Raw genomic sequence first — 17,209 nt, forward strand, 5'->3', positions numbered from 1 at the left:
CTATATGCCCTCTTAAGCACTTCATCAATCTGTATCACTGCCTAAGGGGTTAGTGAACATGCACACATAGATCTGTCTGATGCTTGGTGCTTCCCAAGGTCCTACCACTCCATGTATTGCCTTACCTTGTTTGGCCTGCCTAAGTGCATTACCTCATAATTACCCAGATTGAATTCCATTTGCCACTGATTAACCTACCCAACCAGCCCATCTACATCCTCCTGTAATCTAAGGCTATTCACATCAGTATTTACCACTCCACCAATTTTCATACCATTCATAAATTTACTAATCAACCCTCCTTTCAGGTCTAAATTACATATAACAAACAACAAGAACCCACTGATTCCTCTGGAATCTCACTGGACACAGGCTTCAAGTCACAAAAACACCCCTTGACCACCCCCTTTCCTTCTGCTATTCAGCTGTTTCTCTCAACATCCCTTTTTTATCTTTTTAAGCTGACTTTCTGCAGTTTTCTGAGATATTCCCTATATTTGGACTGGCTGACTTTAATTTTTAACTATCGACCCTGTTAGCACAATTACTTCAAGTTTAAAATTTGACCCCATTCTTTCACCCTACCTAGACTGAAATACGCCAGATTTTGACATTTTCTATCTCTTGTCAAAATATTTCTCTGAAACAGGGTGATGATCCATGATATATCTTATTTTCTCCTTATTCTTTCGTGGATACTGGGCAACATTGGTGGGTCAGCATGTGTTGTCCAAGCCAAACTATCCTCAAACAGAGTGACTTACAAAGCACAATTAAGAGTTAACTACATTACCTTGGGTGTCGAGTCAAAAATAGGCCAGACTGAGGAAGAATGGTAGATTGACTTGCTTAGGCATGTCAGTGAACTGTATGGGTTTTTATGTCAATTGATGATAGCGATCATGGTCACTACTACTGAGATTAATTTTCCAGTTTAATTCATTTAAATTTTAGCAGCTGCCACTATGCTATTTGAATTTGTCACCCCAGAGCATTAACCTGGGCCTCTGGAATACTTGCCCAGCAACATTACCACTATGCCAGAGTCTCCTCAGAAAACCTGAATTATTGACTCTTTCTCTCGCCAGAGGTTAGCAACATCTATACCCATTATTTTCTATTTTTAAGGATTGCATTCTTCCCAAGAGCTGCAACAGATCATTTAAGAAAATATGGCAAATGCATTGCAAACAATCCTCTCTCTTTTCATCACTAACATTTTTTCCTATCTCTGTCTAGTCTTGTATATAATTAAAAGTTACCACAATTATAGCTTTGTCACTAATATACCCCTCTAAGTTCTCTGGAAATTACATTCTTGATTTATTTTTCCCCTCTTGATGAGTTAGAATGCATTTTTGGAAGCATGTTCAATCCTATCACTTTACTTAGCTCAATTCCAAGAGAATCTCTTTAGACAACTTCTGAATTTAAATCCTCTCATTCACGTTCTATAATATGGTCTCTAATTAAGATAGCGAACCTTGCTCACATTTTTCCTTATCTATACAAGAATATTTTAAATCTCAACCCAGTTGCAGTCAAAGCTCAGGCACTAGTATTACAACATGATTTTCTATTTACATCAGTCACAATTACTTCTCCTGCTCACCATTCATTAATATAATTTCATTTCAGTTTGCATATTTATATTTTATAACTTTTGCTTCTCCAGGTCTGTTTCTTTGTCATTACCGTATTCTGTTTAATCTCTCTCATTCTCCTGATAGAAATAAACTGAAATCTCTCCCATGGTGCTAACTGCTTTCTTGTTTTTCACCTTTTCTTGCTCTATCAGTTAATCCCTTTGCTACAGTTCCAGCTGCAAGGATTCTCATCACAGCTATGTTCACATGAAGGCTGCCCCACTGATGGAGTTGGATCTTCCTCGAAAACAACATGGTGGCCTCCAGAGATCCCCAGCATCAGGCAATTCAATTCAGTCTGCATGATATCTGGAAATAGTTGGTGGCACTGCGAAGTGTATGAACCCTGACAACATTCCAGCAATAGGACTGACTACTTGAGCTTCAGAATTTGCTACTCTCCTAGCTGAGCTCTTTGCATACAGTCATAATACTGGCATCAGTCAACAGTATGGAAGATTGCCCAGGTACATCCTACACAGAAAAAGGTAGAACACATCCTCCCCAGCCAACTCACTACCCCATCAGTCTACTCTCAATCGTTAGTAAAGTGATGGAAGGTGCCATCAATAGTTCTATCAAGCAGCATCTGCTCAGCAATAGCCCGCACAGTGACTCCCAGATTGCACTCCACCAGGGTCACTCAGCTCCTGACCTCATTACAACTTTGGTTTAAAGATGGACAACACGTATTCAGCTGCTGACCTCCCTTTTCTGCCCAGTAAACACCGTGGACAGTATTTATCTCTTCCCAATTGTTAGGTATTAAGCAAAGAACAGCATGGAGGAATAGCACAGGATGGGAAGCAATGGCCTAGTGTTATTATCGCTAGATTGTTAATCCACAGACCATGTTAATGTTCTGGCAAACCAGATTTGAATCCCGCTATGGCAGATGGTGAAATTTGATTTCAATAAAAAGATCTGAAACTGAGTGTTTAATGATGACCATGAAATCATCACTGATTGGTTCACTAATGTCCTCTAGGGAAGGAAAATAGCCTTATCTGGTCTTGCCTACTTAAGACACCAGGCCCGTGGCAATGTGGTTGACTCTTAACTGGCCTCTGGGCAATTAGTAATGGACAGTAAATGTTGGTCTAGCCAGCGTCTCTCTCATCCCATGAATGAATTAAAAAAATGGTATTGACCCACCCCTCAAAAAGGGGATTTTCCTAAAAAATACTATGAATTAACTAATATCCCATGATTCTATTATTTTTCCAGTTTGACAACACTATGATAAACCTGGATTTAATCACATGATCATCTGAATGCCAGAATGGCTAAATACTGCCCTCTGCTTTTCAGTACATGACACCAGACCATACAGTTCTGAACAGGAGAGAGCTCATACAACAGGAGTGTCAAAAAAGGGAGATTTAGCAGTTAGGAGATATTGTGTGAAGCTTGGTGTATCTTCAGTAAATCACCAATTCAGATGTGGTGCAGATGGAGGTTATTAGCGTGAACATTTAATTGAGAAACTTGTCAAGTTGAAATGAGTCTTTTATTTGATGTAAAGAAACTTGAATTTTATTCTTAAATTTAGGTCTTGCAATTGAATGGATTTGGAAGTGCATGGAATAGGCAGAAATACTGAATAATTGCCAGCTTTTCCAGTTATGGAAAGAGCAGATTTTTACTGAAGGGTAACCTGAAATAACGTGCATTCATGAGCCACACCTTCATGTTCAGAAAACTGAATGTCTTCCTAGATGTTCAGTCTAGAACATTTTTAGTGACATTTTAAAATGCACATTGGGCCATTTCAACCAATCCTGAAGCAGTAAGTTGTGAAGCTTATTTGAATTTGAACCAAGAGACATACTTCAGCTTGTTATTTCCGCTCTGAGTAGAAGAATAAAAATACTTAGGCAGAGGCAGACAGATGCAGGGTTACTGAGAAGTACATTGGAAAACATATTTCACAAAGCCAAGACATGAGTCAACACATTCCCTCCTTGGGTGGGTATTATGTTCTTGTTCGCATTCTCGTTTTGATCTCCCCATGGAGCCCTGGCTGGCCAGACTTCCCATCTGTATTTTGATGCACAATATTAACTGGATTATCTTGTAGCTATTTCTAAATGTTCCAATAAATTGCATTATAATGAGGGATGCGACCTTATTCTGAGTTTTGCCCAATGGTCTGGAACAACACAATAGCTGTGTTGTGTGAACATTTCACAATCTTCTGCACGACATAATGACTCAGACATCATAGTCAAGATCACTAAGCAGCTAAGTCTATGAGTCATATTTACGAGTCTAACCTGAGGCTTTAACGACAATACATTCAGGTTCTGCTCAAAAGGGCATTCCAAGTAACTAAAGTCATGGAAACAGCAAATGCAAGACTGCTGTCTGATAGGGATATGTTTGCACTAATTGGCCTGAATCGCAAAATAAAGTGGAACAAGCAGGTGACCGAAGATGAACATTTGAGATACAGTGCTTACATATTTATGTTCACTTTAATCATAGAATCAAACAATCCTCACAGCATGCAAGCAGGCCATCTGGCTTGAAGTCCAAGCGAACCATCTGAAGAGCATCCCATCCAGACCCTACACCCTACCCCTATCCCTATAACTCTGCATTTCCCATGGCTTATACACCAAACCTGCTCACCTCTGGATACTATAGGCAATTGAGCATGGCTAATCCACCTAACCTGCATTTCTTTGGACTGTGGGAGGCAACCGGAGCAGCCGGAGGAAGTGCACACAGAAATATGGAGAATATGCAAATTCCACACAGACAGTCACCCGAGGCTGGAATTGGACACAGGGCTGTGAGGCAGTAATGCTAACCACTGAGCTATTGTGCCACCCAAGAGGGCAGAAGAAGAAAATAGATTTTCTTAAAGAAAAAGTACTCAACTGATCAAACAAAACTTGAGCAATAAAAGAACCTTATCTGGGTTAAATGGAGGGTTCGGATTAGGGTTACAACTGTAAATCAACATACACAGGCTTGCACTTAGTTTCTCCAGTTCCATGCAGAACAATGGGCAGCAATCATAAATCAACAATAAGTAAACACTGAAATTGAAATGCATTTCTATAAGAAATACAACAATTAAGTTTTATTGCAAGCAGAAAATAAATAGCCGAGTTTTAGAGTGGGAAAAGTGTGGCGAGTATCATTCCAGAGGGGCCTGCATTTGGGTCACTCCGGTTTACATTATATATTGTAATTTGGCATAAAATAAATGGAACAATATAAAAGTATGCTGACCGATGCAGACTGGGAAACAACAAATTCTAACAAAGTTTATGGAAGACTACAGGTAGTGCATGAGCAGGGTGAACAGGTTGGTATCAGATGCAGGTTAAAGTTGAAAATTCTGGAATGAAATATTCGGAAGAGAGGTTATAATGAATTAAAGGAACAGAGATTTAAGTGTACACATGCTCTAGCCATTGTGACATGTTATGAGAGTGGATATAACGTCATGTGGATTTCACTCATCAATGATGTGGTACTAGACAACCAGCACTTAAAGTGGTCACAAAAAAAAATCAAGCTGTGGTTACAAAAAAACTAAACTATCAATTTTCACAGAATGGATAGAATACCAAGTTCTTTGCTACGGAATAGCTGTCCCGAGAACAGATTTTTAAAGGATTTGGGATGCATGCAGGAAAGCAGAATTAAATCAAGCGACCCTCACAGGCAACAGCAATACAGATTTGATGAGCCAAATAGCCTGATTCTATGCCATCCGACAGAGCGCCACCCGCAAACAGCTATACTTCCTGCACAAATGCCGAAGGAAACAGGTACTACCGAAATGTCTTAAATACAAACCTCCCCTTAACACCCCACTAGCCAAAAGAATAGCAGGGCAAAACGGCCACAGAATGCTTAGAGAAATGACTTACGATATCCACAACGGACTTTGTAAATACAACCGGGAAATTTCATGCCAAAAAACTTTACTCACTAATGCAACTGACCATGAATGGACAGACAATACAACAAGCCATAGACAATTACACAGCAACTAACACAGAAAATGAAAAAAATAGACCTACAGAAAAAAGCTAGACAAACTTATACAAAATAACAACACAAACAACACAGAAACAGGAATTAAAAAAAACTTATTTGACCAACCCTTAACAAATTTAGTCAGCCTTGTTAAAATACTCCATCACAGACAAAGTTCTGATGAATCTCCTCTGCACCTCTCCATTGCAATCACCTCCTTCCTATATGATTATAGGTTATATTCCCTACAGTGGAAACAGGCCCTTCGGTCCAACCAATCCACACTGACCCTCCGAAGTGTAATCCACCCCCCCTCTGACTAATGCACCTAAAACTATGGGCAACTTAATATGGCCAATTCACCTGACCTGCACATCTTTGGACTGTGGGAGGAAACCAGAGTACCTGGAGGAAACCCACGCAGACAAGGGGAGAATGTCTGTGTGGAGTTTGCACAGTCACCCAAGGCTGGAATTGAACCTGGGATCCTGGTGCTGTGAGGCAGCAGTGCTAATCACTGAGCCACCATATCACTGGGCATTGTGGCAACCAGAACTGTTGGCAGTACAGAACTGTGGTCTGTCAAGTTTTGTACAGCTTCAACCTAACTCCATCCTCTTATCACAACTGATGTCACAACTGGTAAAGGCAAGTGCCCCGTATACCTTCTGTATGGGACACTTGTTACCTTCAGAGACCTGTGAACAAGCATTCTGAGATGCTTCTGTTCCTCTGGACGTTTTAGAATTCTGCTGTTGATTGAGTACCTGCTATTGGATATTGAGTACGTTATTATTAATATGGTATTTACTTTGGAACATTTAATTAGGTAGAACTATTCATCTGATAGCTCTGACAGGAAAGACTGAGAAGCATTCAAACACAGGCACATCATATCCAAGTTAAATTCTGTCCTTGGGAAAGGTAACCACAGGACTACGTAGTGCTCCATACAACCAGATAAAGTAACAAGGGTTAAGCCTGTCTGTTTCCTTGTGCATGTACTTTAGGAATTCACTGTGCAGTGGTGGGAACCCCGGTGTTCCCTCATGAAATCAAAGCTTCATCTCTAACTTTGAGCATTACAAGCAATTCGCACACATTAAAATAAAAGAGCAAGATGTCAGCCAACCAGCCCAACAATCTTATTCTATAATTTAGGCAGATCATGACTGCACTGCACCTGAACTCCATATCCCTTGATACTCTTTCTCAATGAAAATTCCAATCGGCCCACCATCCATAGCCACATGGGAAGAGACTTCTTAATTTCTACTACAATGAGAGAAAAAAAATTGTCCTCTGTCCCAAATGGCCTAGCTCTAATTTTAAGATAATATGCTCTTGTTTGGGATTTTCACTATTAGAGGATACTGTTTGTACATTCCTCTCCCAATGAATATATTACCCTTTTAAATACCCCAACTAGATCTCCTTTCAGTCTTCTGTCACTGGAATTCAACGTCAGGTAAAGACCCTATACAACTCTGGCTCTACCACCTCCCCTTTGTATCAACTCTCTTGAAACAGTGGCCAACATTTCATTGGCCTTTCTGGTTACTTTTTACACCAGCATCAAGCAATTTGTGTACATGACCATCAAAATTCATTGTTCCTCGAAAGCTATTGGTGTTCATCATTCAGAAAATGACAGGCTACTATTAGAGGTATTTATTAATTTCTAGCATGCCTTTACCTACATTCATTCTTTTCCTTAAGAGGGTTCCTTGCCATTACCCCAAAGCTGAGCTCAAAATCCAATGGTTATGATTCATGTCACACGCAGCAGTTCTCTTGTGCATAGAAGCCATACTCAAAACGGTGTACTTGTAGGCTAAAAGTGTAGCTACTGACTGGAGCATCATCCAATATTCCAGCTCAAATTGTTTATTCTGCGCAGACACAGAAGTGGAAATATGTTGCTTACAATTTGACATATCTAGTTAAACCACCAAGATACTGGAATCTTTGAACTTGAAGCATTCACCCATTAAGGTAAGTAGTATTCGTATTTAATTATGCATGGGTTGTGGGCAAACTTTATTGCCCATCCTTAATTATTGTTGGATTGAGTGTTGTCAGGTCACTTCAGACAGCAGTTAAGAATCAACCATATTGCTGCAAACCTGGAGTCACAGAGGTCATATTGGGCAAGGATGTCAGATTTCATTCCTTAAAAAGGACATTACTGAAATAGATGGGTTTTATGACAATTGATGATAGTTTCATGGTTCCAGATTTTATTAAACTGGACTTAAATTCTAACCCATCGGGATTTGGATCCAGGGCCCCAAAGCATGAGCCTGGACTTCAGAATTACTAGTCTCGCGACATTACCAGACACTATATATGCAGAAAAATGAACTTCTTAAAAAAAGTTTTCTTACAGAAATACACATTTGATTAAGAGAAGAGGTGCTAAAGATATCATAATTCACCTGCCAACACGCTTCAACCGTTCAGAGCGGAAATTTTCATAGTGTAAATCCTGGGTGACTTCCTGTAGATCCTGCATGTGCGTCCTGAAAGAACACAGAAAAGGTTTAAAGATATAATTCTACAAAGTCAATTTGCTTCTCTTCCTCTTTATTGCTTTCATATTTTCAACCATCATCTTCTGAAAATGGAGTGTCTTGCTGGTGGGATTAGTGGAGTTTCTTGGACACACTAATCACTTAATTATGTGAACCCACATTGTCATCAATCATGTCAAATTACAGGATTTAGGAGCCACTCAATTGTTAAGGGTCCAACTCTGTCAATTTCCAATGCTGACAAGTTTGGCACTTTCCAGAAAGCATCAAAAATAATAAGAACTGTAGCTGACTCTTTCCTAGTCTTGATGTAGTAAGGCCAGCTGTATTGCCACAATGCATGAAATCACCAAAACCACGCTGCTGAGGATAATCTGCTTTGATCTAATGGAGATCGTCAGAATATGCTATAGCTCAGGATGGCACTAGAATAATTGCATTTCTTCGAAGCAATAGTTCAGTCACAGGTAATGCTGGAGAAGCCTCTAAATTGAAGAGTCCGTGCAGTAGATTCATTAGGGTGATACGAGAGGGACAAAACTAATTGCCTTAACAAAGAATCTAGCTAATGAATTATTCACATGGCATTCAGATGTCTAACATGAGATTTAACAGAGTATAGACTCTGATAAGCAAGATGTAATTTAAAATTATCACAGGAAGGAGAGGTAAAATGATTTTTTTTGTGCCAAGGGTTGTTAAAAGAATCAATGCTTTGTGATAGGAGTGGCTGAGATCAAGGCCACTGTCCCTTTGGAAGTGATGAATCCCATTACTTAAGGAAATGGTAACAGGGCACTTGGAAAATCATAATATGATTAGAAAGAATCAGCAGAGTTTAGGATGTTTGACAAATCTTTTTATGACATGTAAACAGCAGGGTACTACATGATGCAGTATTTTTGGACTGTCAAAAGGGAGTCAATGAAAATTTACAGCACAAGAGCTCATATTTATAAATAAGATAAGAGCTGATGGGATTAAGAGCAATAGCATGGATTGAAGAATGGTTAATGATAGAAAAGTGAGCAAATATAAATTTGTCTTATTTATACTGGTAGGTTGTTACTTGTGAAATGCTACAAGCATCAGTGCTGACACCTTTACTATTTACATTACATTATATATACGCTAGTGATTTAGACAGATGGACCAATTATAATGTACAAACAAAAACAAAGAACTGTGGATGCTCGAGATCCGAAACAAAACAGACATCGCTACACAAACTCAGCAGGCCTGGCAGCATCTGTGGGCAGAAAACAGAGTTAATGTTTCAAGTCCAGTGATTCTTGGTTACCAGACTCGAAACATTAAATCATAATGGATCTCAGCTGTTGAGAATGGAAAGCACATTGGGAAATTAAGCTGTGAAACAAAGTCTGCACAGAGCTATCAGTAGGATATGAGAGAGGGCAGGGAGGTAGCACATGGAGTATAATCTGGGAAAATGTAGGAAAATATTAAACTAAACTCACAAAAGTAGATAAATGTTTTAAGTGACAAAACTCATAGGCCTCCAAGTGCCCATATACAATAATATACAAGTACAGCAAGCATTTAGGAAGACAAATCATATCATATTACAAGTGGGTTGAAATTGGAGATTAAGAAAATCTTGCTACAATTGCTTTGCTGAGACCGTGCCCAAAGTACAGTAACAGTTTTAGTTTCTCCATAGAAATGAGGAGAAAGGGAGGGCAAGGGTTCACTAGCTCGATTATTGGAACAAGAGAGTTATCAGTGAGGACAGATTGATTGCCTATGCACTCTGGAGATAAGAATATGGGAAGATCTCATTGAAATATTCAGTTTCTAAGGGATAGATGGGGAGGTCCCATGGTTGGCAAGTCAAGAATTAGGAGACATCACCTTCCTTAGTCACTTAGAACTGAGGAGAAGAAATTTCTCTGATATGGGGATCTTTGAAATTCGCTATTATGGAGAGCTCTAAATACAGGTCTAACGAATATTTTCAAGACTGAATTTAACAGATTTTTTGACTCTAAGGGAATTAATGCACAAGGAACCTAGAGGAAAGTAGAGTTGAGGCGACCATGAAACTCAACCATGGCATCATTGAACGATGGAGCACACTTGAGGGGCCAGATGGCTGACTCCTGCTCCTATTTCTTGTGGCCTTATGTAGAAGGGTCGATAAATGTTTGAAACAAGTGGTACAGAGTCATGGGGAGATAGAACATAACAGTAACAGGCTGAACCAACTAACCTCCTTTCATGCTGTAATTTGCTTAAAGGTGCCCGATTCGATCACTCTTTTCACAACTGCTACATAAAACTAGTAAAGACAACAAACTCCAGGAGTGAAGGCAGATTTCCCCTTGGAGAAGGTTAGTAAGACAACAGGGTGAAAGTGAGGACAGCAGATGCTGGAGATTAGAGTAGAGTGTATGGTGCTGTAAAAGAACTGCAGGTCAGGCAGCATCCAAGGAGCAGGAGAGCCGATGTTTCTGGCAAAAGTCCTTCCTCAGGAATGGCCTCATTTCTGATGAAAAGCTTTTGCCCAAGACATAGATTTTCCTGCTCCTCAATGCTGCCTGACTTGCTGTGCTTTTCTAGCACCAAACCCTTGTCTACTAAGACAACACCCCCACCTGTAGTCATGCTTACACCACACCTCACTTTCACTTTCCTGAAGGTCTCATCAAACCTCAGAACTCATTTAAGCCCTTTTTATGTGTTCCTATTTATTCCATTAGTTGATCTGTTACTCCAAAATAACAGAAAACTCAGAAACCACAAGACACCCAAAATAGTTTCATAAATCTTCCAGAACTCCTTTACAAGCTTAAGCCAACAGTATCCATCCATAAGAGTTATCTCTCCTCCTCAATAACACTGCTGGTATATAGAATAAAAATCCCATTGGTAAATGCACTGAATGGGAATGCAATAAAAAAGAAAATATTTAATAGCATGTGTTTATGATTCTATCAAGTACTGGAAAAATGAGGGTAGTAAAATTTCCACTAATTAAGCATCCACAGAGTCTGCATCAGGCAAATGCTGTTGCTCATTACCAAAAAACTCAATTACAGAAGTGCTTAGAAAATATAGAGCATTAAGTGTATAAATCCTGCTAAGATTTGCTTTCCGAAAATGCAGCACCTCACATTTATCCAAATTAAACTCCATCTGCCACTTCTCAGCCCATTGCCGACCAGATATCCCAACCCAATCTAGTCCCACCTGCCAGCACCCGGCCTATATCCCTGCAAACCCTTCCGATTCATATACCTATCCAGATGCTTCTTAAATGTTGCAATTGTACCAGCCTCCACCACTTCCTCTGGCAGCTCATTCCATACATGTACCACCCTCTGCATGAAAAAGGTGCCCCTGAGGTCTCTTATATCATTCCCCCTCATCCTAAACCTATGCCCTCTAGTTCTGGACTTTCCCAACCCAGGGAAAAGACTATGTCTATTTATCCTATCCATGACCCTCATGATTTTATAAACCTCTATAAAGGTCCCACTCAGCCTCCGACACTCCAGGGAAAACAGCCCCAGCTTGTTCAGCGTCTCCCCAAAGCTCAAATCCTCCAACCCTGGCAACATCCTTGTAAATCTTTTCTAAGCTCTTTCAAGTTTCACAACATTTTTCCAATAGGAAGGAGACCAGAACTGCACACAATACTCCAACAGTGGCCTAACAAATGTCTTGTACAGCCGCAACATGACCTCCCAACTCCTGTACTCAATACTCTGACCAATAAAGGAAAGCATACCAAGCACCTTCATCACTATCCTATCTGCCTGCAACTCCACTTTCAAGGAGCTATGAATCTGCACTCCAAGGTCTCTTTGTTCAGCAACACTCCCTAGGATGTTAGCATTAAGTGTATAAATCCTGCTAAGATTTGCTTTCCGAAAATGCAGCACCTCACATTTATCTAAATTAAACTCCATCTGCCACTTCTCAGCCCATTGACCAATCTGATCAAAATCCCTTTGTAATCTAAAGTATTAGTGAACCAACAATCAACCCTGTTTTCATGGACAGAGTAGCTTAGCTTTTTTATCCCAGACTCTTATTGAATACAATTGTCATCATTTGCCATATCCCAGAATATCAGCCTTGTCTCGGGATTACTAAACCAGTGCCATTACCACTTCTCTTCAAGAGTGTGAATATGTGTTCCACTTGTCTGGATGAGTGCTAGTCCATTAACACTCAACACCATCCCAGATAAAGCACTTGACTGGTACCCAAACCACCATCTTCAACATATTGTTACAACCCAGAGGTCAAATTTCTCTGTTAATTTATACCAAATACCCAGAAAAGCTCGCCTCACCTCGTAAGCTGTTAAGAAAGTGTGAGGGAGTGAAAGAGAACTTCTAAATTACACTGCTCAAAGAAAAACAAAAAATTATTTTCCTAACAGAACACTAAACAAAATTATTAACAAAGTGAACTCTTTCCCCTAACTGAACACAATTCTATTAACATACTGTTCCTAAACACACTTATTAAACATTACATTAACTTAATCTCCAGTCCACATGGTCTGTTTTCTCCAATGTTTTCAATCTTGTGTCTGCTGATCTGTGTTTTCATTTTTCATTTTACTGCTTTTACAGGAAAAAAGGTACGTTTGATAGGCAGTGCCTTCTTATTTCTTTGAGAGTTAGATATTAAGATAGGCAATTAGCCCTCCGGCTCTACAGCACTATGGCAGTTGTTCTGCTGTTCGGTGCAAGTTGCTCTGACCAATTTTCAAAATGCCTCCTTTCTTTAGACCCCCAACATAGTTTCCGGTCATTGGTCCAATGTTGCCAAAACAATAAATTCCAACCTGATTGGGTTTCATTATCCTGGGCATTTAAAGTAATTGGCTAAATTTGAATTGTCGTCAAAACAACATCCAAAACTCAGGTATCCCTTTAACAGCCAACTGTTACATGTATCTATTTTAGAACAACCCATCTCCCAGCCTATCCATTTCGGCAGCTGAGCCTGCATTTTAAGTTTACTTCAACATTCAGAAAACACTATTTTGAAGTAAACGTAGATGGTTTCCACTTCACAAAAATACATTCCTTTCACTAGAGGCACAGTGGAAGTGTACACCATTAACAAGACATGCTATAGTAACTTATCAGAAGTAACTCCTTCCAACAAATCTTCTATGCCCGAGACTGATACCACACAGAAGAGCAAAGGCAGCAAATTCAACGGGAAAACCTCTATGTTGCCCTACCAAACCATCCAGACTCGGAACGATGCTACTGTTCCTTTACTGTCAGTGGGTCAACACCATGCTACTAACACAGCGACTGTCCCTAAATCTCAAGGACTGCAACAATTTAAGGTGGCAGCTCACAATCACCATCTTCAGAAAAACTAGCGATGGGCAATAAATGCTGGCCTATCCAACATCCCATGAATGATTTTTTAAAAAATTACTGTTTAAAAAGCTGTTGAATACTTAGCTTTAGCCATCTGCCGAAGTCAGGCACTTGTGTTCTAGTCCTGTGTAAATTGATCACTGCAATCCTGGCAGCCACCAGGGTGCCAGCTAATCCAATAATTCACGAACAAATGCTAGAAATGGAGAAAGTTAAAAGTCACAGAACACCAGGTTATAGTCCAACAGGTTTATTTGAAAGCATTAGCTTTTGGAGCGCTGCTCCTTTATCAGGTGGAGCCACTAGTGGAGTTCACAATCACCTGATGAAGGAGCAGCGTTCCGAAGGTGAGTGCTTCCAAGTAAACTTGCTGGACTGTGTTGCGTGATTTTTAAACTTTGTACACTCCAGTCCAACACCAGCACCTCTAAGTCTGAAATGGAGAAGAATTTCTTCCAGCAATTTCACAGCAACACTTAATATATGATTCAAAGTACCCAAGCTTTCGATTATCTGCAAGTTTTATTGGTAGCTGGAGCCCTACAGGAGGATCATTGAATTTATTCCAAGACAGTAAAATAGGTTTCCTAGAACTAAGCATATTAAGTGGATTCAAAGCCACTCACTGATCTTGTGCCAATCTGTCTTTTGAGGCCTCTTTCAAATTGTCCAATCAAGTAGCATACTTGGAAGAAAACACTTCAAAAGAAAAGTGAGTGCATGACTGGCCTGAACTGCCTCCACAGTTCATTCCTGAGCTAAAGCTGGCACCTGCTTAGCTGCAGGCAAAGGCTGCTTGAAGCAGCACTTGCTGCACCACAGTTACATCCACCGACAGAGGGTACTAATTCACCACAGAAATTGCGTGATGGTTGATTAATCTTCAATTGAAAACTTTAGGAATGCATCACAAAATCAGTTTTCCTTCAAACCCTGCAAGAGAGCCGACTATTTACAATGCAAATAATTTTCATGAACGCATTTCTTTGTCAATGATGGTACCGAAACAAAGAAAAAAACACTTTTTTTGTCCATTTTCTATCCCAAAGGCCTGTTTCCTGGCTAGTTTCTATTCTGCTCGTATTGTTTACATTTATGCCCAAGACTCAGCAAGCCCTTTCAGGCCATTTTACCCCAGAAGGGATCATAGTATTCTCACCTATTTTCCATATATGTCTATTTCTAGCAAGGGCACTCGATAACAACTAAGAATAGGAATCCTGATCAAATTTTCAAGGATACAAAGGACAATGAGGTCTAAACGCTATCCTGAATGCTATGAGTAATTAATTATAAACGTAGGATCAAATCAGGGAATTTGCTAGTTTGATGATTCTGCTACTCACTGGAAAAGTTTGCAAAAGAAGTTTACTGTAAGTAACAGATACATCTCAAGGAATAACATTTCAGTTAAAGTTGAAGTTGCAACATTGTAATTCTTTCCTACATTGTCACAGTAGCACCATGACAACAATCTGATACTTATATTCTCCTCATGATAGAAGACGGCTATTAGATACAAGGTTACGATGAATGCCAGTTTCTTCCACAATACAATACAGTTCACACCAACTGATCTGCAACACATGTGGTAACCTTGAAATGTAGTGCTGCATATTTTCCTACAGTCAAAATATTTAGTGACCCCAGCACTCAAAGTCGACAATTTGGAATTGATGCAATTTACCCAATATATGCAGTAAAGCCATAAAAGTAACCAATAACGATACTTATGGCAAATGTACTGAGGCATACCAAGATGCTGCATAAGAAACTGTTTTGAACAGCCATGATATTAAAGTATCATATTTTCGAAAAAAAACTCAATTTAACAAATCACAATTTAACGAGGTGTGAGCAGCAGATTGAAACTGTTTGAAGAGCTGACATTGACATGTGGTTCTGATTTCAGCCAAATAGGGGAAAGTAAGGATTGCAGATGCTGGAGATCAAGTACAGTAGATCAGACAGCATCCGAGAAACAGCGAATCGACATTTCAAGCACAAGGCCTTCATCAGGAAATTTCAGGCATAAGTCCTTTAAGAGCTTAGGCTTGAAAGGTCGATCTTCCCGCTCCTTGGATGCTGTCAGACATATTGCACTTTTCCAGAGCTCCACGCTTCACCACATGTCAAATAGGTGAAAAAAGGAGAAAAAGAGCCCCAAAAAGCTAACATGCACAATGCAACATAAACACTCTCTTGATAACTGACACACACGGTAATGGCAAACTGTTAGTGGTATTTGGTTAATTTCAGCAGTCTCCCATAGTATGCATGGGTGCTATTGGGTGGTGTGAACTGCATTATCAAGCATGATGCTTGCACTAACACATCTAATTTTTCATGAGGACTGCAGTATAGCACTAATGTTACAAGGCTCCGAAAACGACGAATGCATTAAACTCAAAAATCGGCTGGAAAACTGAGTGCCTAGCTCACAACAAAATGAATTATACATCCAAAGCTTTTGGTGTATAAGAGAAGGCTGCATTACCACTGAATGTCGATCTCAATTACCCAGAGTAAATCAGTCAAAATAGGCACAATGCCAAATTTCTAAGCCTCACCCAAGCATTCAATTTGCCCTTTTAAAATCCACATATAACTGACCCACAGCTACCCGACTGTAGATTTCTTCCAAACACTAAGTTAATCTTTGCATAACTCAACTTTAAAATTACTTCTCTCAGTCATTTTGAGTTTAGGGCTGCTGAATATATTGGGTTTTTTTGTTCATAGTTTTTTACAATTTTTCTGAAATGCTTTTTTAAAGTTCGTTCATGGGATGTTGACATCTCTCGCTGGGCTAGCATTTTGTGCCCATCTTTAGCTGCCTTTGAGAAGATGGTGGCAAGCTGCCTTCTTGAACCACTGCAGTCTAATTTGTGTAGGTAATGCTATGAGAGCAGGAGTTCCAGTATTTTGACCCAGTGACCCCAAAGGAATGATGATAAATTTCCAAGTCAGGAAATTGTAGCTTGGAGGGAAACTTGCAGGCACTCCCATGTATCTGACTTTATCTTCTAGGTGTCAACGTTTGTTAGTTTTGTGGGCACTGTCTAAGCAGCCTCAGTGCATTACTGCAGTACAGAGGAACCTTGATTATCCGAACAACGCGGGCAGGAAGTATTTTGTCGGATAATTGAATGCTGGATAACACAGTTTAGCTAAGCATCAGGACCTTGTGACCTTGCCGGATAATCTGAAATTGGGAGAGTCGAATAATCGAGGTTTCTCTGTGCATTGTACATACCACTGCTGAGCTTTGCTGGTGGAGGGATCGTATGTTTGTGGATGTGGTGCCAATCAAGCAAACTGTTTTTGCCCTGGGCCATTGAATAGCAATCCCCATTACATTGACATTGGGGAATTCAGCAATGTTACTGCCATTAAATGTCAAAAATAGTAGTTTAGAGTCTCACTTCTGGAGATGGCCAGTGCCAGACACTTCTGTGGCATGAATGTTATTTACAACATGTCAGCCCAAATCTAGACCTTGTCCAGATATTGCTGCATTTGGACATGGACTGCTTCAATACCTGTGGAGTAGCAAATAGGGCTGAACATGGTGTAATTATTAGTGAACATCCCACTTCTGACCTTCGGATGAACAAAAAGTCAATAATGAAGCAGCTGAAAACAGCTGAGCTTG

General features: G+C 39.9%; 1 protein-coding gene across 2 annotated transcripts in view; it reads right to left on the reverse strand.

Moving 5' to 3' along the window:
* Window positions 1-17,209, reverse strand: part of zgc:63587 (uncharacterized protein LOC393431 homolog) — a 128,700-nt gene that overhangs the window by 28,053 nt on the left and 83,438 nt on the right. For both annotated transcript variants that reach the window (XM_060843776.1, XM_060843775.1), the window contains one exon: window positions 8,084-8,167. In XM_060843776.1, coding sequence (XP_060699759.1) covers window positions 8,084-8,167 — 84 coding nt within the window. The remainder of the gene's footprint in view (window positions 1-8,083; window positions 8,168-17,209) is intronic.

This window comes from Hemiscyllium ocellatum, chromosome 24 (assembly GCF_020745735.1).
Source record: "Hemiscyllium ocellatum isolate sHemOce1 chromosome 24, sHemOce1.pat.X.cur, whole genome shotgun sequence".
NCBI classification, from domain to species: Eukaryota; Metazoa; Chordata; class Chondrichthyes; order Orectolobiformes; family Hemiscylliidae; genus Hemiscyllium; species Hemiscyllium ocellatum.